The sequence below is a fragment of the Tachypleus tridentatus genome, chromosome 9 (genome assembly GCF_004210375.1).
Source record: "Tachypleus tridentatus isolate NWPU-2018 chromosome 9, ASM421037v1, whole genome shotgun sequence".
Taxonomy (NCBI): domain Eukaryota; kingdom Metazoa; phylum Arthropoda; class Merostomata; order Xiphosura; family Limulidae; genus Tachypleus; species Tachypleus tridentatus.
Genome location: NC_134833.1, coordinates 66,349,060 through 66,369,950, shown reverse-complemented (window position 1 = coordinate 66,369,950; position 20,891 = coordinate 66,349,060). Strand labels below are relative to the sequence as shown.

General features: G+C 32.7%; 1 protein-coding gene across 4 annotated transcripts in view; it reads left to right on the top strand.

Annotated features, from left to right (window-relative positions):
• The window catches only part of LOC143225355 (CD151 antigen-like), a 36,782-nt gene extending 16,143 nt beyond the window's left edge, over positions 1-20,639 (top strand). For 2 of the 4 annotated variants that reach the window (XM_076454610.1, XM_076454611.1), the window contains exons 3-8: positions 9,045-9,236; positions 10,657-10,731; positions 16,151-16,249; positions 16,548-16,703; positions 18,167-18,250; positions 18,502-20,639. In XM_076454610.1, coding sequence (XP_076310725.1) covers positions 9,045-9,236; positions 10,657-10,731; positions 16,151-16,249; positions 16,548-16,703; positions 18,167-18,250; positions 18,502-18,588 — 693 coding nt within the window. In that variant the 3' untranslated portion in view covers positions 18,589-20,639. Of the gene's footprint in view, positions 1-4; positions 3,296-3,400; positions 3,968-9,044; positions 9,237-10,656; positions 10,732-16,150; positions 16,250-16,547; positions 16,704-18,166; positions 18,251-18,501 lie in introns of those variants that run through there. The other 2 variants (XM_076454613.1, XM_076454612.1) reach the window with 2 other exon arrangements.
• Positions 20,640-20,891: the final 252 nt, after the last annotated feature.

The following is a 20,891-nucleotide window of genomic DNA, read 5'->3' as shown; positions in this document are numbered from 1 at the left end:
TTATTTTCTGATCGCCATTTATATGTGATTACAAATACATCTATACCTCTAGTATTGAACGTGTGGATAAGGCACCAGTTATCAAAATAAATCCGTTAAATATGATTTGTATTTTCCAATATTCTGAGCCAGGTGGTTAGAGCCCCTACTCACGATTTGTGGGTCGCCGATTCCTATTCTCATCGTCCCAAAAGGTTAAAGGGTACTCTAACTTGTACCTAATTTTAGGCCTAAGTTTAGAAATAACATTTTCACTCCTGACAAAAATTTACTCGTTTGTGGTATTACGACTAAAATACAACTATACTGACACAATTTTTCATTTACTCGTTTGAGTAACTGATAGCTAACACTGATCCGGATGCTTCACTAACTTCTCAGTCACCGAACCAATTAAATACTGGCTTATTATCGTACTTAGAACATATCCTTTATTCTAAATATCTTGCAAATTCTCCTGATCACGAATGTTCTATAGCAAATTGTATTAACTTTCTAAATCTAGCGTACTCGTTCTATTAGCAGTTTCCACTTACAAATAACTGAATGGAAACATTCAAAATATAGTTAATTCTTGAAAACTGCGTGCCTTTCTTTTCAATACTGGTACCTCTGTGTATTTTTATTGTACTCTTAATATTTATTACGTTAAGAAATAAAACTTACTATCCTTTGTCACAGACTAGGTTTTATTTAATCAGTCCAACGGTCAGATACTCCAGCTAGTTAGTGATAATTTATTGCGGATTATGCGTGTCAATACAGATCGAATTGTTTGGTACTAATATATAAAGTCCAAAGAGTCTATTAGGGTTCTCTCGTCATCCAAGACGTACTCTCAGACAAGTTATGTTTACGTGTTTGCTACTCTGTTGAAGAACAGTTCAGCTATTACAAAAGCACGTGATGAATGGGATTATTTCCATTCATAAACGTCGCTCTGTCTCTGAGATGGTTGAACGTGTTATAAAAGTGACAGTGAATGTCATTATTCAGTTTAAAAAATCTGTAGTAACGGCAAGTCTGCTGTCTGTTTTCAATTCAGTAGCAAATATTTGAGTTATAAAACCCACAGTACTCGTGGCATTATGTTTAACTAGCGATGAGGGTTAAAAATGGATAATTAGATGAATGAGTAAAAAATATATTTACTGTCTCTTTGGCTACCTTCCCTCTAGTTCAAAATTGGGGACGGCTATACCTACATCGTAGGAGTCTCTATTCTGGACGATTACCCCTAGAACATGTGGGATTCGAGTCAGTAAAACTATAGTAAATGATTTTCATGTGACATTCCCTCCATTTATAAAGTACAGATTCGCTATCGAATATGTGGTCGTTAATTTAAAACGTTACTTTCAGTTACCTTTCAGAGGTTGGTATTACAAGTGCGTATTCAGAATGTAACACTAGTTAAAAGGGTAAGGAGGTACAGTACGTGAACCTTCATTTTGTTAAGTACTTAAAAATAAGAAACGTTTAAAATGATCATTCATTTGTCCTTGTAAAATTAATTAAATCTCTTGGTATCGTTAAAACAATAACCACTAGTTTGTCGCCACAGTTTCGGTAATTAACTCGAGATAACCTCGTGGAACGTGATGTTATGACATTTGTACTAAAAATAAACAGCGTTTTGAAGGAGCTTAATAGAAGATATTTATTGTTATTTCTTTAACAATGGTATTTTATACTTCGAAACATAAAGTCGCGACCACTGCCTCGAGATCGGAAGGTGACTCTAAATAGCACATTTGTAGTTAGACCGTATTAAAAATTATACAAATTATACCATAAGGTTCCCCTCTGGGACATCGATAAGTCTTTCTATTTACGATGCTAAAATCAAGGGTTCGATTCCTTTAGGTGGACACAGCAGATAGCCTAATGTGGCTTTGCAATAAGAAACCCATACATATAGCACAGAGTGGGGGCCCACCCAACTGAATTGGGAATTCACGCTAGTTCATATTTCTTTCTTTGCTACCCCACTCCCAAGCTCTCGATTTAATGAACAATTAACTAGGAAAAGGTCTTTTGAACCTGACCTTCCCTGGTCTACAACATCTAAATACCGATACCTGGAACACAACTATTAACTGGGTGTGTTGATTAATTTTTAACTTTCGAAATATAAATTATTTGTTTCCGTTTAAAAAAAAAAAAAAAGTCAGAAAGAGATGGGGGTGATTGAGTCAAGGGTTTGGGGAATCTTTTAGCATTGACTGAACATAACTTGAAAATTGAAATTAACATCAATTGGTAATCTAAATTGAAATTCTATATATTTCTGAACTTTAGTTTCCATATGGGATCAGAAAGGTTTGAAAACTGTGGTTATTGGAGCCAAGAACTCACGTAGAATGTTTAAATAGTGGTTAGGGGTTAGTATGCTTACATTTTCAAATTTGGGCCATCTAATTTGGGATCTAGAGTTTAGTTGGAAACTGACGAGATCATTAAAATTGTTGTTCGAGACAAGATTGTGTGCATGTGGTTTTGTGTAGTTGGCGTTTTCTGTGATCTTTCGAGCTTTCTTTTGTAGTGTGCATATATTTTTAACACAAGGAGCTGCGATTGGTTGCTTCAGAAAACCTTGATCATTGAATGACGTCATGCCGCTTCCATCAGAAGCTATTTAAACCAGTCAAGGTGTAGAGCCAGTTAAGAACTTCTGGTGTATATTTTTAGATTTCAGCCCTTCCTTTTTCGAGTGAGCAATACTTCCTGTATTTATATGAACTACCGTGTTTCTCCGATAATAAGACCTACCCATAAAATTAGACCTAGTGTGATTTTTGGGGATAGTTTTAATATAAGCCCTAGTTAAGAGTGGCAGGAAGAGGAAAGAAATAAAAAAAATTAATTTATTAATTAGTTTAATAGTTAGTTAATTAGTTTGTTTAAGTATTAATCAGTTAGTTTAATAGTTTAATAATAGTTTATTTTAAATGATTAGTTTAATAGTTTTACTTTGTAACTTCATTTTTTTAATATTTCAAAATAAGACATCCCCCGAAAATAAGCCCTAGTGTCATATTTTGGAGTGAAAATTAATATAAGCCCTGTCTTATTTTCGGAGAAACACGGTAGCTGACGTATTCATTCTAAGAACAGGGAAGACACGTGGGTCGCATAAAGAGGTCAGATACGAACACCGGCTCCTTCCCTCGACGGTCCAAACGTTACGTGCCTGGTTTAGTAACAATCGGTTTAACGGTTCTTCAGTTATAAGCGAACATGCACGCGCGCGCAGCGTTTTTCTGAAATATGCGTTTATAGATATTGGATGGGGGTATGCAATTGTTTAAATATTTTTTAAAGGTGCAAGTTTTTGGATATATATATATATATATATATTTTAAAGTGCAAAGTTGTATACTAACCTTTCTGATAAACGTGTAAACAGGAGCTTAATATTTGTTTTCATTGGCCTTCTTAGAAACTGATCATTTCATAACTCGTGACGCTATATTTATGATAAAATAACTGCTAAAATCGAAAATAGTACGTTTGAAACCTTGCTGTTTGTATGTAACCTTGAACGTAATCTGGGCGATTACTTAGTGCACGTGGTGTATATATATTTTACACTAATGTCTGTTTTGATGGTACGCCTTATATAAGCAGTCAAAAAGTAGAAAACTGACCCAACACTAAGTATCTAAGAGTTTGTTTCTGGCAACATGCCAATGTTCATGTAGGCCTAACAAAGACAGTACTGAGTTGATTGGTTTAACATTTGGTTATTAGGGTGTACATAATATTGTTGTGTTTGAGAAGCAAATTAGGTTTCATCTATTATACCGTTGGTTTATGAGTTTCTGTTCGTGGGTGATGTAATGTATAGAAATAATAAAATTGATAAATGTTTAAAATATATAGGCTGATGGAAATATTCTATGTAATGACGTAACCATCTGTTCAGATAGATGGGGCGATGGGAGGGCCAGCAAAGATCACAAAGGTATTACTTAAAACTAAATGTACGTTTTATTGCATGAAAAACTTAATGTAAATTAGTTTCGATGTTCTAATCATACAAGCGTCGTCTTGTGGCATGTAATATATTCACTGTGATCTTAAACCACTTGGGCCAGGTATGGCTAAGTGGTTAAGGCACTCGACTCGTAATATGAGGATCGCAGGTTCGAATTCCCAACACACCAAACATACTCGTTCTTTCAGTCGAGGGGGGAACGTTATAATATTCGTTGGTAAAAGAGTAGCCCTGGAGTTGGCGGTGGGTGGTGATGACTAGTTAGTTGCCTTCCCTCTGGTCTTACACTGTTAAATTAGGGATGGCTAGCGCAGATATCCCTCGCATAGCTTTGCGCGAAATTCAAACCAAAATCGTAAACGACTTATTACTTTGGAATGAAATATCCCTTCAAGAATTACTAGAAGCAATAAAAAACACAAAAAACAAAGCACCAGGTGAAGACGAAATACAAGCTATCCTCCTAAAAAAGGGCACTCCGAAATTGTTTGACCACCTGAATTCACTTTTTAACTTATCACTATCCTCAGGATACATCCCAGTTTCTTGGAAGCTTGCAAATATATTAATGTTCCATAAGGAAGGAAAGCCAGCGAATAAACCTAACAGCTACCGACCAATCAGCCTGACCAGCTGTGTAGGCAAAATTCTTGAAAGAATAATCAGTAATAGACTCTCCACATTCTTGGAGATAACATCAAAATTGCCAAAAGAACAAAATGGATTCAGGAAACTTAGACAAACGACAGACCACCTAATCAGATTAACCGAAACCATAATAGGTAGCTTCAACAAAAAAGAATGTACAGTCGCTTGCTTCCTTGATATCAAGAAAGCATTCGACACTGTTTGGCACGATGGTCTAAGGTTCCGAATTAATGAAATGGAACTACCGCGAGGAATTATTCGCTGGTTATCTAACTTTTTGGAAAACAGAAAATGTAGAGTAAATGTTGAAGGTACATTTTCTGAATACTTTACTCCTGAAGCTGGTGACCCTCAAGGAGGGGTGGTTTGCCCTATACTCTTCATCATGTATGTAAACAATATGCCACTGAGGGATCCGAATCATGGATTCTCTTCACAGTTCGCAGATGATGTGGCAGTCTGGAAAAGTGCCGCAACACCCACAATAGCAGCCACTAACATACAACCGCAACTAAACAGAATAAGTGAATACTGTCAAAAATATAGAATAAAAATAAACACAGTAAAAACACAACTCGTAGTTTTTACGAAATTGACAAAACACAAAAAACAACAGCCAGAATTATATATGAATGGCACACTACTTCAGACTGCCCCATCGGCAAAATTTTTAGGTCTGACCTATGATTCAAAACTAACTTGGATCAATCATGTGAACGAAATTAAAAATAAAGTCTGGCGAAGAACTAAATATGCTAGGAGTCTAACTGGTAAAAACAGTGGAGCATCTACAGATAGCATTCTAAAAATCTATAAAACATATATTAGACCTGTAATAGACTATGCAGCTCCAGCATGGATAACTGTAAGCAATAAAATAATTAAAACTAAACTACAAACAATCCAAAACACACTCCTCACAACTGCGTACAGAGTTCCAAGAACAATATCATCTCAATTCATTCACAAATACTCGAACATACCAACCATACCAGATAGACTCCTACATATTACAATAATGTACTTTAATAAGAATTGGATGAAAAACGAATTACTATGCGAACTAGACAGGTACCTCATACATGATGAAGCTAGTCCTAAATATCTCTCCCCAGTTAACTTATATTTCAAATATAAAAATAAATAATAAATATAAAAAACTTTAAATAATAATAAAAAATATAAACTTTAAATAAAAATTTAAAAAAATATATTTATAGTTTGTTTACTTATGTATTTAAAAAAATGCCACCAGCAAACTTGACATTCTGCTAATAGAATAAAAATTGTATACGAGCCAAAATACATGGACATTGTCCTGAAAAGGACCAAATAAAATTCAGTTCACAGTTATAAATATCAATCAGCCAAGAATATAAGTACGGGGAGGAGGAAGAGGTCACAGAGAACCTGACCCTCCAGGGTATGTACCCAAACACCGACGACATTCATTACTTTGGAATGTGACATTTTTACACATCTTTTATCAAGAATGTTTTGTAAGTAAAAAGATAACTGTTTCAGTGATAAATTCAATGTGTAAAATGAACAAGAGGGAAGACGAGTTTTTTTAGTTTTATCCAATCAGAGTTAATTCATTCCCTTTTGTATACTGAAGATAAAACAAGCTACTCTACTGTAAAGTTTAAAGTTAACACTCCTTATGTTTAATATACCCTGTTGTTACTGTCTGTTCTTAATTCCAAAACTTGTACTCAAACATTTCATTTTCAAGATTTATTTTAAACGGACTATGCCTCTTTCAAACATGTGGTGAGCTACCGGTCAGTTACCTCTTTCTTTCTTTGTGAACCTTACGATGACCGAAGAAGGTCGAAACGTTGTTCGCTCCTCTACGTAAAATATTTTCTCAACCCAAACGAGCCGTTTTTACATATATATTTGTCTACAAGTGGGTTTTCTCGACGTCACTGATTTAAATTAAAAATGTTTTATAAGATAACCTAGAAACGTCAACTTGTACATTTTACATTTATTGATAGGTAACACAAAAGACCTGAAGCTGTAACACAAGGAAGATTAATTATAGTCCTGAAACTGTTGAAAACATAAATGAGCATATGATTTCTGATAATATGAAACTAGTATGAAATTTCTAATTTCTCAGTAGTGACTACGCATACGGGACAGTGTGAATAGAGTTTATTTATCTTCCATAAAGAAATTTCAAAATGCGAAACGTTTACTAGGAAGTTAACGACGTTGCGGAAATGTGCATGCACCGAATATTTCTTCACTATATAATAGCTTAAGAATCTTGACAGCTCAAGTACGTGTACTTCGCTTCACTTGAAATTAACACAACCCTCGTGCCAGCTTCCCTCAAGCGTGGGTCTGGTATGGCCAGGTGGATAAGGTACTCGACTCGTAATCCGAGGGTCTGGGTTCAAATCCTCGTCAGACCAAACATGCTCACCCTTTCAGCCATTGGGGGCGTTATAATGTGATGGTCAATCCCACTATTCGTTGACAAAGAAGTAGCCTAAAGGTTGGTAGTAGGTGGTGATGACTAGCTGCCTTCCTTCTAGTCTTACACTCCTGAATTAGGGATGGCTAGTGCAGATAGCCCTTGTGTAGCTTTGCACAAAATTCGAAACAAACCAAACCTTCCAACCAGTCATTGGTAATATTACATCTTTACATCGCCAAAATCTGGTGCTGAGTTCATCTTGATGTAACATTGTGCTGAAACAAGTAATTAATAATTTAACCACAGAAATTAATTTTTGAAAAACAGTTTAAACTGTAATCTTGTATCAAGTGAAAATCTCAATATGTTACTGTTCTCTAATTATAAAAAAAGAACATATCTTTACTTTAGTTGCATCCAGAAGTATTTTTCACAGAAATATTCTGCATTTCGCTAACGTCCAATTTGCACAAAATAGTATATGCAAGGAGTTAATCTACCGATGATTGATTGTGCAAAGTGAGAATGATTACCAAAATAAGTAATCTGTAGTTTTGAGATGCTGAGAAGGACTTTGATTTGATTTGGAGGTTTAGTATGGATACAATCCTGAAGACTGGTCTAACTTGAAAGTTTATTATGGACACAATTCTAGGGACTTTGGTCTGACTTGAAGGTTTAGTATTAACACAATCCTAGGGATTTTGATCTGACTCTGAGGTTTAGTATGAACACAATCATGAGGACTTTGGTCTAACTATGAGGTTTTGTATGGACTCAGTCCGACAGTTACTTGTCACATAATGATCTGCTATAAATTATAACTCATCTTATTCATGAATCAGTTAATATTTAATGGTGTACAAGTCTTATCAGTTCCTTGTTAGGTGTTCTTGGTGTGATACTTGAGTATTCCAGTCTTTAATTTACTCTCTATTTTCATTTATTTTTTTGTATAAACAAGTTATTTCTACTGAGGACCTAACCATTGTTTCCAGTTTTATGTATTAATACCACAACTTCTATATTTATAAAGTGGATAACACCAGTGGTCTAACTTTAAAATAATAGTGATAAAACATGTATTAGCTTAATGTGGCTTTTCTGTATATGTATATTGTTTAATTTGATGTTTTATAAACTGTCAGTTAACTTTAGCCAGTAGAAACTTGCAATTTCTAACTTACTATGTTTTAAAAGGAAATTTTTTTTCTGCTGTTGAAAAAGATTGTCTATTGGACAAATTTATGTACTTTGTTAAAAATGGGTGTGTGTGGAGTTGGAGTGCAAGTATTTATAAAGAACTGTCAAACCAAGAAGACAAGAAAATTGTTTGACAAAAGGTAACTAATTAAGTCATTGTCTTAGTTAATGCTTATTTCTATACAGGAAGTTTAAGCCACTTTAACTTATCACTCCCCTTCCCCACACACATTTTTATTACCAAAATAATTTTAAAAGTTGTAAAAATAGCATTTATACTGTTGCCTTAAGTGACAAAGTGAAAGTGTTGTTGAGTGATAAAATAACAATATGCTTTGATGCATTTTTTCCAAACTAAAATTTCAATAATTATATAAATCATTTAGTACGTTATCAATAAAAATGAAATATTTGATTATCACAAACATTGTTACATGCTTATCAAAACAGAAGGCTAGTAAACAACCTTATCTCATTTGAAAATTAATATTAGAAATTATTTGCAAACTGTGTATACAATATGGTTTCTTTTTAAAGAAAACAAAATGGTTTATTTGGTCTTAACTTTTCTGACTGGTCTACAGACTAGTATCCTGTCCAGAGGTGGTTTGGAGGAATGAACATCCACTTGTACAACTAGAAATCAGAGTTTGAAATGACTGGCCCTGTGAACCTTGCAAAGGCAAGGACTAAACTAACTTGTGCAATTATTGACCATAAATTAGTGTGGTTTTTGATTACTGTAGTAATTTATTTGTTTAGTTTGCAGGATGGGCTGTCCTTGGGGTAGGCCTGTGGACAGTGATAGACAAACATCACTATGTTAACCTGCTAGCTACAAGTACCTATGCAGCAACATCGTATATTTTGATCATTGCTGGAATTACAGTGTTGTTTGTCACAGTGATTGGTTGTATTGGAGTGCGTCAGGAAGATCGTTGCCTCTTGTTAATTGTAAGTTAGTTTTGTTGATATATATTTATGTGAAGTTCAAAGAGATACTATATAGCTATACTGTCTGCACATCTGTTTTTGGAACAGTGGCTTACAATTCCACTAATGGTTATGGGAAATGAATAAGTTATTGATTACATAAATCAAATATCTATATATGTGTGTCTGTCTGTTTCTAGGTAAGTTGTTTACTGTACTAGTTGCTTTAAGTATATAATATATACATTGTGTATGTTAATGAACATTTTTGTGGAGAATTGAGTTTTTTTGTCAGAACATACTGTTCATGTTACCCATTAATGTTAATATTTCTGATATGTCAGCAAATTGGTATCATCTACCTATTGGTAGAGGGCTATAGTCTAATGTTGGTTGCATCATGTCCTAGTGCAATACACATGATTATGTTGGAGTACATGCAGTAGCACAGAACATTAACTGTTTGTTCTGTGGAGAGGTAAGTATCTATCTGAAATGCAAGGAAGACCATTTAGTTGGAGTTGAACCATACTTTGTTTGTCTGTGCTGAAGGAAATGTGGTTATTTGATAACATATACCTTAAAATATACTAAATAAATCTTGAAGGAAACTTGCATTGAAGGAAATAGTAGCTAGTGGAATAGATTTGCCTCGTTTCTCCATGTGACGGTCATTGTTGCTTCAGTGGTGTTTAAGTATTAACGCTAGGTGTGCTTTGACTGACCAAATAAATATGAAAAATATTGATCTAAAAAAGGGAATTGGACATGTATGTGAAAGATAATTATCAAAACTATGTTAAGTCTTTTAAAGTACATAATGAATTATCTTTAGATCTACCATTGGTATGAGTATAGTAAGTCAAGTTTGTGCTTTCTATGATGTGTAAACAAATTTAGTAAACTTAATACAGTCATCGTATAAGTTGAAATTTCGAGATATGATTTTCAGTGAATTTTTTTCTTCTGCTTCTTGTTACATGTCAAAATATAAGATTCAGTATTGATAAAACAACTAGAGAAATATTTTACCCAATTATACATAACTTCAAACATTTACATTGGATCTGATGCTAGATAAATTTAATTAAAACATCAGGGTTTCACTCATGATTATCAGTTGTGTTTACCTATATTCAGGTCTTAAGAATTGTTGGGTTTATTGTGCACCCATATCTGTTTTGTTTGTAACAAAAAATACCAAAATATGGACTTCACGAGTGCACTTTTTTAATTTTTGTGACGTAATGTTCTTTTTCCTTTCATAATTTGATATGAAGTGAACCAGTTGTATTTAATATATTTTAATGCTTCATGTTAACGTTTGTCCATTTACTCCTCATTCTGTTACCATAAGTAGTATGCAATAAAACTACACTGCCTCATTACTATTGTCAGAACAGTGTAAGTTGAGGTGAGTTAATTTGTTTTTCTGTTTTAGTACACATTCATGCTTCTGTTGATCTTTCTTTTGGAGGCTGTTGCAGGAATTATAGCCTATGTTTATCAGGAACAGGTAAGAACTGTGCCCTACAACTGTATTCCCTTTCATTACACATCTAATACAATATTTGTGGCTTAGTGTTTTATATTATACGGTTGTTCTTTAGTAAAATTAAATCTAAGACCAACTTGTAGTTGTTGATGAAACAGATTTTTTTTTGTTCTCTTTTATATACCAATATATTTCAGTATAGTATATCCATTTTAGAAACATTTGTATAACACATAGTACCATGTACTGTGATGAAATTATTATTGCTACCTTTGTGTATAACAGGTTATAAAACAGACGTATAATACTGGGGGTTTGAAGTTTTGTGATATAATCCTATTTTATTCATATTAACAACAAATACTGAGATCAACATCCACTGAAACTAGGTAGGTAAACCAAATCAATGAATAAATGCTTGTTTTTAAAGTCCATCAAAGAAATACTGTTTTTTGTGTGGTTTGTAGAATAATCACAGGAAAAGGTTCAAATTATTTGCTTCACTGACCTCAGTAGATGGTGTTTGTATGCCTTAATTTTCTCCTATTTGGTTCTGAAGAGACCAAATTAATGCTGCAGTCATTGGAAACTGCCAAATATTACCTTCTGTATCTGAGCATAAAATTATTATTACTTTTGTATAATCAGGAATCATTTTAAAAATTCTGACATTTGGTGTGAAGGTACTTAGTTAATCCTATTGTAAAGTGTAATATTGAGAATGTGATGAAAATTTAAACTTTGATGATTGGTCTTTACTGAAGGGCTACTTATTATAATCATTTAATGAATTTTTGGATTGAAATTAAAATAAAACTGAACTAATGAATGAACCACTCTTATTAATATATTTACTTTTGAAATAAAATTAAACAATGTTGTCATCTTACTTAAAAGAGAAACATGTGCATGATTAGGAAGTTTACTTATCTGTTATTGTACTGAAAGAACTGAACAGCTGGTATAGGGGACTTAACCACTTAAATAATCAGGAAAGAATGTTTGTAAGTCCACATCCCTAATGGTACTATAATGATTGAAATGTTGATGTGAGATAGTCAGAACTGTAAAAACTCATCTTTGTAAGCATACATTGTCAGTGTAACTTTTGAACTTGCAGTTGCTAACCTTTATTTGTTAACTCTTGAATTTCTAAAGACGTTCAAAAGTGATTCTAAAAATAAAACTTTGTTTTTTCTAGAAAACCATTTTACACTTTGATATCACATATCCACTGTGACCGATTATTGACAAATTTTAATAAGTTGCTTCATTGGCTGAAACTGGTAATTGTATATTAATAAATGTACAAAACCCTGTTTTCATGAAAACAATATATCAACAAACTTCCATTAAATACAATAACTTCATTTTATAAGTGCTATTAAGAAGTAAAAGACTAAACTTTTGTAGAATATTTTGTTCAATTATAGAAAATATATTATCTAACGTTTTTAGCTACCTTAGTTAATCAGAGTATCATTAGTGAACTTGAATTTGAAGTGAGTAGTTTTAAACTTGTATTAATCCTTAGCTTAGGCTTAAGTTACATTTTTATAGAGGAGCCTATACCTGTTTGGCCAAGTTTCTGTAATGTCTGTTACCATGGGTGTGAACCGTACTTAGGTGAAGAGACTTGTACTGTTAATATGAGCTGGAAGGTAACCTCTTTAAACTAAGATAATGAATTCTTTTACTAAGACTGATCTGACTTGAAAGTGTGATTGACATAAACACAATCATTCTTGTCTTAATGGTGTAAAGAAGTGTAACTCCAACACCCATTGAAGCCACTCTTGGACCCAGATGTTGGATAGTATTACAGTCAGAAACCCAAACACTTTTTGACAGTTCAAATGTACATAAGAAACTAATATATACTCTTCAAAAAAAGAAACGCAAAAGGGATATTTTTGTTATTTTAAAGAGAAATATATGTAATAACGTTACAAGCTCAGAGTATGTGATGTTACACATGTTAAGGCACTGATTATCAGACCAAAATGACAATAAAAGTTGTGCACTTTGAAAACGGAGGAAAACATCAGATTTTTCGCCAAAACGCATTCGTGTCCAATAAATTGTTTGAGAGATCTGCATGTTCTGCAAGTGCAACATGTGCAAAATCCCTATAAAAGTGACAGGTTCTCGGTTGCCATAGCTCAGTGTTAAGCCACCGACACACAATACAGTTACGCCAAGACTGACTGAAGCACAATGCAACAACGCCATTAGTCGCTTAGAAGCAGGTGAATCTCGATCAGATGTTGCCAGAGCTGTGAATGTCCACCCAAGCACCATCACAAGGCTATGGAATCGTCCCCAACAACATGGATCAACTTGTGACCGTCCACGATCTGGCAGATCTCGTGTAACCACGCCCGCACAAGATCGCTACATCCGGTTACGTCACCTTCGGGATAGGACCACCACTGGGTCGTCTACTGCCTCGACCATACCAGGGCTGCGTAGGATTTCCGATCAGACCGTACGCAACTGTCGACGAGATTCTTAGGCCCCATGTGCAACCCATCATGGTGAACGTCAACAACGTTTTTCAACGTGACAATGCCCGTCCTCACACAGCCCGACTCACCACTGCTTTCTTGAGACACCACAACATCAACGTTCTTCCCTGGCCCTCCAGATCACCAGATTTAAACCCCATCGAACATCTTTGGGACGAGTTGGACCGACGCCTGTGACTGCGACAACCTCAACCGCAGACTCTACCTCAGCTTGCAGCAGTTTTGCAGGCTGAGTGGACAGCCATTCCACAGGATGTGATTCGTCATCTCATCGCTTCCATGGGCAGGAGATGTCAAGCAGTTATTGATGCTCACGGGGGGCATACTCGTTATTGACGTTGAGTGACGTTCAACTTCACCTAGTGAGCGTGGACTTCGCCTTTGCAGACTTTGGATGTTCAGCAGTGAATGTGCAAAGTTTCACACATGTCAAACAGAACTACCCGGAATAAACTTGTTAACAATATTTCTCACATTTTGCCTTTTGCGTTTCTTTTTTTGAAGAGTATAGTTATTCTTTTGTTTAAAGTTGATGTTTTATTCTCTTTACATGTTCATTCATTCAACAACATGTTTTTAATTCTTCCATTATTGCAATACTTAATACTTGTTGGTCCCAGTTTTACTTGCTAGTACTACAGGGTCATGCTGACAAATTGTTTTAAATTATTTCTTTCCTTCTTAACAAACTTTAAAAGTTAATATGTGGACAAAGAAAGATGATTAAAATATGGTACAATGATGATTAAAATAAGTTACTGATGTAAATTAGAAGAAATATCTGTAACTGGGATGACATTAGAAGGTTTAGATGTAATTGAATTAATTAATGAAGCCACTTTGATTAGTATTTTTATGTCCTGTTGAAGACGCAAGTTCCAAAGGCTTTTGACTTCATTTGATTAGCATAGTTTATGGATGAGGTATAAAAGTCAAACTTGTGACCTTTAACCTTATTTTCACCGTACCCTTGTCATCTAAGGATTATGAAACTGAAATAAAAAAAAACTGTAAAACACTTTGTTAACAACAGTTATTCAAAAAAGTTAATTAACACATAGTTGTTTAAAAATTGAAAGCCATAAATTTAAAATCTGTATACCCACAAATGACAACGAAAAGAAATGGTTTAGGATGAACTATACTGGGAAAGCTTCTCACAAATATATATAACACACTGAATAAAAATCTAAAAAACAGCCTTCTACTAGGAATAATATTGTGGAACAATAAAGACCGAACTGAAGAATACAGCAGCAGTAATGTTTATCAGTTAACAGGTCGAGACTTCAGTAGTGTATATACTGGTCAGATAGGATGTTTTATGGAAATGAGAATTAAAGAATATTCTACAAGCTGGAAATTAAAGAAAATTTATTCAACCTTATCAAAACTAAAAACCAATTTGATCTGCAAAATTTTACATACATGTAAAAACAAAATTGTGAAAACTTTTGAAATAAATAGAAGTCTGAAAACAAATTCAGAAAAAGTTCAAAATGACCAAACCAACTTGTGCTCCTCTCCAGTTCATGCCCCAATTGTCTCTAGAATTTCAATGGATGTCTGTTTAAACATGTATATAATTCCTGCTACAAAATATTTCAGCCTGTAGCTAATGATACCTTTTATTGGTGAAACCATGGTTGGAATAAATGCTGTATTTGTGAAACAAACTGTCTTGTTGCATCTTACTTCTGTAAGTAGTAAGGCACTGTTGAACTACAAACATTCTCTCAAATTATACACCCTCAAGAGTTGTGTTAACATAAGCCTTAGCTACTAAATATACAAAAGAGTTAATTTAAGATTTGTAAAAAGAGTTATAGAGCCATACACAAGTTTCTTTTCATAAGTAATATGTTAGGTAAATATAGTTGTGTGAAATACTAATTAAATCATACTGTTACATAATGCAATGTAAGTTGAACATAACCTGTTGAAAATACGTAATCATTTATTATGTATGTTATGTTTAATCCAGGAAAAGAGTCTTATGTATATTTAACAAAGGCAGGAAATTTCATGAAAACATGATCATAGCTATTATTAGATATTTGTACCATTTGTTGCACACCAAGAATTTATAAATTAGATCTACAATTACAATTACAAATACTACAATAACTAATGACATATTAAAAAAAATATTGTTGAAGTTATGGTGATATAATAAAATAACTTAAGTATTATTCAAACAAACCATTATTTTTTATTAAAAAAAATTTTTAAAATGTTCCATTTTTTTGCACACTAATGTATGTGTGATGCTGTAATATATAATTTGTGATGTCAATATATAGAAGTCGTGTGCTGTCAGTTAACAACTGATTTAAAATATTTTATTGTTTTATTACTTTTTATGGTATTTAAATAAAATGTGATTTTTTTTTTTTTTTACTGTGACTCTATTTTCTGTCACTGTTATGTCAGGTGAATGTGTGTAAAGTGCTAACAATTAGCAAGTTGATGCTTTGAAAATGTAGTGTACCTGTTCAGAGTGCTGATAAGTCAGCATGGTAATGTTTTATTAACAGGGCCAAACTGTGTAAAGTGCTGGTAGTTAGCCAGGTAATGCTTTGTTAACTAGGTTTAATGTTACAATAGATTAGCAACTTTGAAGATGTTATTTTTCTCTACAATGCTGGTTGGCTTTTTTTCATCAATCTCTAATCAGTCTATAGTTTACTTAGAATATAAATCATCTACTACTGGTATAATTTATATCTCTGCACAATCTTACACTTTGAATACTGTGTAATGTTTTTTATTTCTGATTAACATTCTCCTTTATTCTGATATAAATGACAATACCCTTGTTAATGTTTCTTGTACTTTAAGTTAGCCCTAAGGTTTTAGTAAGTTTCTACATGGGTATAAGTTATAAACACATTCACTTTACTGTTCTACAGGTTCGCTCTGAGCTTGCAGTCTATATGAATGGAACGTTCAACAGTTATTATTATTTTGATCAAGGTAGAACAGATGCTATTGACAGTTTACAGAGAAAGGTAAAGTATCTTTGGTTTGTTGAAAAATCTCAAGGTTAACAGTGAATATTTTCATTATTAATAAAGTTTAATACTGTTCATTGTAGCTTTTCAAATATGTGGAAGGCAGGCTGTTTCTGCAATTAGGATATGCAGGAGGGTATTCTATAAAAAGTTATTCTATCTTTGGGAAAATTTGGGGGTTATGTCCCCCACTACCACCTGTGGAAATTACACGAATGACTGAAATTGCCTTTGAAATGTGTAACTTGTTTTCCTTTCTTTAGGTAATGAAGGCTTGTTATTTTTTGTACTTTAGTACAAATGCTGTGGAGCTCTGGATTTTGAAGACTGGCATTACAGCAGATGGCTGAAAGAGAATCCTGATGTGAAAAATAAAGTGCCTGACAGTTGCTGTATTACAGAAACACCTTCTTGTGGTGTTCGAGATCATCCCTCAAATATTCATGATGATGTTGGTGTATTTGTTAAATTTCTTTGTGGTTTATACTAACTTAAGAATAGTATAGTTTGGTTAAATTTAATAATTACTTAGAAGAGTAATTAGTTCTTGTTACTTTTTGAATAAGTTGAGTAAAACCTTTCCATTTTGTTTTGTTTATAATGAGCCTCTAAGTGATAATGTCTGTTTATCATGTGTACATATTGAATTAATATGATAAGGAATGTTTAGTAAGGAAAAGAATTTACAAATAAATTATTTTAGTCATTGTGTTATTAAAAACAAATGTTAACTCTCACTTCTAATAAAGTGTGTAATAACTTCTAGTCTGTTTAGAAAATGTATCAAGATTTGTAATATGTGTGTTTACAAAACACAGTAAATAATAATATCTCTTGAAACAAGACAAAATAGAACAGGAATTCTCAATGTTCTTACAGTTAATGTTTTCTAGAAATTAATTATTAAAGGTGTTTCGAGTGTTACTTTGATTTCCACTTTTACATAGATGATGGTAAGCTAAAGAGTAGAGGTGTTAGATAGGAACTGAAACTGCACATGCTACTTCATAATAAACTGTACCAATAAATGTGTTATATTACAATGTGCAAACATAAAATTATTTTGTAAATAAGTACCTCTTGTGTAGTAAGGATTTACTTTGACCAGTCATAAGATTAAGAAATCTTTATTTGAGATAATGTTTTTTTACACCTGTTGGTAATTTTAATCATCTTGAGAAACAATTTTTTATATATGTAGAAAACGTAAGTTTAACAGATAAATGCACAATTTATTTTTTTTAGATATAACAAAACTTGTAAATAACTCTGTACAATTATATTCCCAGCAAGTAAATTTCACGTGTCATGTGCAACATGTTGATTGTGATTTTTGAGTGTTTCATGATATATTACATTTTAGCACAGTTTCCCAAAATTATTAGAACTAGCTTTAACAGGTTCCATCAGTGTATTTTTTATTTTATATAGAAGCAGGATACTTTTGATTGTGTCAGGTATTTTTATGTTTTACATATGGTATACACTAGTAGATTTTTAAGATTTAAAATGCTTGTTTTTGATATTTCCAGTAAGTGTCTAAACTCATTTTTTCTTTCTTTCTGATATCAGTCTAATATCATTCCTCTTATCACTTCTTCACTTTCATGATGTTGAATATATTGTTAAACATCATGTGATGTATGTTTTGTGTTAAGCATGTTCCATAGCCTGAAACTGAGTTAAGTGATAATTTAGAAATAGCAGTATAAGCTATGTATATTTCTAAATACACATCTAACTTAAACAAAGATTAATATCAAAATAGTTGTATGACAGGAAATCTGTCACAAGTTGGACTTTGTCTTCCTAATTTTGTTGTCAGGTGATGTACTGACTAAGATTTTCAGTAACCATTGCTCATTTATTATCAAGTCATTCTTGTGTTGAGAGAAAATTTGTTGTTTTTACCAGAGTTGCATTGGAGCTCTTGAAAAAGAGATCAAAGATCATTTAAATATCTTGGGAGCAGTTGGTTTGGGATTCTGTTTTGTTCAGGTAGGTGGCTTGTTTAGAGAATAATATAATATACGTTTAGAAACATAACAGTATCAGATATGGTTGGTTACTGAATATGTGTACGTTTATTTTGAAAAAGTTTTCAAATTTGAAAGAATACAATCTATATCTTAATGTAGCAGTCAGAGACTTTGCCTAGCTTGTAATGGGAAACGGTTAATAATATGTTAAGAAATGAGTAAACTGTGTGTGTGTGTTTATTTATCAGTGAAATTTTTCTGTTTTTACAGGTCTTTGGAATGATAATTTCTTGTTGTCTGTATATCAGCATCAGAGATTACATTGGACCAAAGAAACATTATAATTATGAAAGATGAAGAGAAATCTGTAATTCAATCAACAAAGATTAATAATTACCCTGGAGGTGTCAGTAGTGCCTTCTACAATTGTGCTATCTTGATTAAATTTCAGGTATACAGACTGTATACTCTTTTCTTGATTGTGGTGTCAACTAAGTGGTTACAAAGCCATCATTAACATACATGCATGGAGACGTTTTACACATTATATCTACGTTAAGTAGAGAGTTCAAACTGATCTGAACTTTTGTAGCTATTTTTAATTTATCCATTTAACATACTTACCAGTTTGTCTACTATTTTATTTTTAAGTTTGAACCATTACATTGTTGTTGGTACGTCTTGTTTTCAAGGTACGTGTTTGTGTTATATGGTTTAACCAGCTAATTATTTATTACAATTAACAAGCAAAAAAGTTGCTTAACATTGAACCTTTAACCATCATTTTGAACATATTTAAGTTTGTCTTCAAGTTTGTTTTGTTTTTTTAATACTACTTTCTTCCTAGTCCAACATGCATTTAAGATAACACTTGCACTTAAACAACCATGACAGTTATGTAGTTAAAATCTAGTGTTAAAGAAACCTTATGTAAGGCATGTGCCAAATTTGTAAGGAAATTATTTAATTGGGTTATGAATTTAGAAAAATATTATTAATTTATCTATTACCTCATTTTTATTAAAGATACGTTTTCTTGGAACTGTAATGACACCCGTGATAATTATCTTGTTAAAAACTGGTGTTAAGAAAACACCAGTTTTGTGCAGCACACGCTGTATTTCTGAGGATAATGTTTTAGTTGAGTTTTTAGGTTGATTTTTAAAAATGTTAATTTATGTATTACTTCTTTAATCTGTTATTGTGAAATAGTGTTTTCTAAGTGAGAAAATTATAAATGTTTTATAATAAACCAAAGAGAATTTATTTTGATAATAGCTTTCTTAGTTGAATACTCAGAGTTGTTATTTTTATTGATAAAAATCTAATGTGTGCAATCATATAGATATGTTAACCTAATGGTGTGAGATTGACTAAGTGCTATGTGAGAGAGCAGCTAAGGCTCGGAAATATATTTGATTTCAGGCTTTAATCAAGAAAATGAAGGGTAGTTCAAAACTTCACCTAGTTCATACTTCAGGTGTTTGTTTAGTCAGTGTCTTTCCTTTCCCTAATTTATTGGAAAACAATGCAGAAAATGACACTTAATATGAGAACACGTGAAATACTTTGAACTGCAGTGCCTGTTTTAAGTTGGATAAAGAAACCTCTAGAAGGACCGAACGGTTAGGTACTTGTTGGGTATAAGCAACAAAAGAAGTACAAGTGGTAGAGCTTTCAATGTTACACTAGTAATTTTTATGAAATGTATTGTTTGAAACGTTATTAAGTAACATTATAATACGTGTGTTCTGTGTATGTAGAAGTATTTACATTGAATAATGAAAGAAAAAGCAGTTATTTCAAAAATTTAAAATAAACAATTTGAGATTTCAATAAATAAAACTTGAAGTAACATGTTATAGATTTAAGTTCTTGGGTGTGTTGTGTGTACTTTTGCTGTTTTACTAGCAGAACCATCAAGTTATATGTGTGGTTTGTATCTTTAAGTTATGTAGCGTTAAATTAATGAATTTCGTAATTACAGGATAAATGTAACCTGAAGCTTCTCCGAGTATGATTCGTTTATCGTTATTTTAACTGGAGTTGCAATAATGTATTACTATTATTAAATTTATTATCTTATTAAATATTTTTAATAATGTGTCTTGTAACTTCATTAAGCTAATTTAGTGATACAAAGATACCTGGTGATCATTCATAACTAGTTATGAATGCCAACTTATTTGCCACAGATTATTGTTTTCAAAACGTCCACATAGAGTAAGTTTGCCTTTTTTAGCATGCTAGTATACAAATGAAGTAGGTAGAAGCTAGAGTGTGTTTTTCTTTTCATGTGAATTTCAAATGTTTTTAATTTTCATGTTACTTCTAGTAGAAGTGGTTATTGTCCTGTATTTCCTGGCTATTCAGCAGTATGTTATCAAATAAAGACCTTTCCAAGTTGATTTAAGTACGATTATTTGAACTTTTTAAAAACATTTAAATTCTGAGTGTAGACTAGTGGGTGTGAGTTGAACAATACCACGGACCTCTGAACCTAAGAGCTAGGTACGAACCCTTGTAATACCACAAAATATTCCCCAGAATTTAAACTGTGGGTGTATTATAAGAGTAATAGTCAATCCTTTAATGTAAATGGTAGGGTGTTGCTAATTGGTCACTTTCCCTCTGAAAGGTGGCATTAGATATCTTAATAG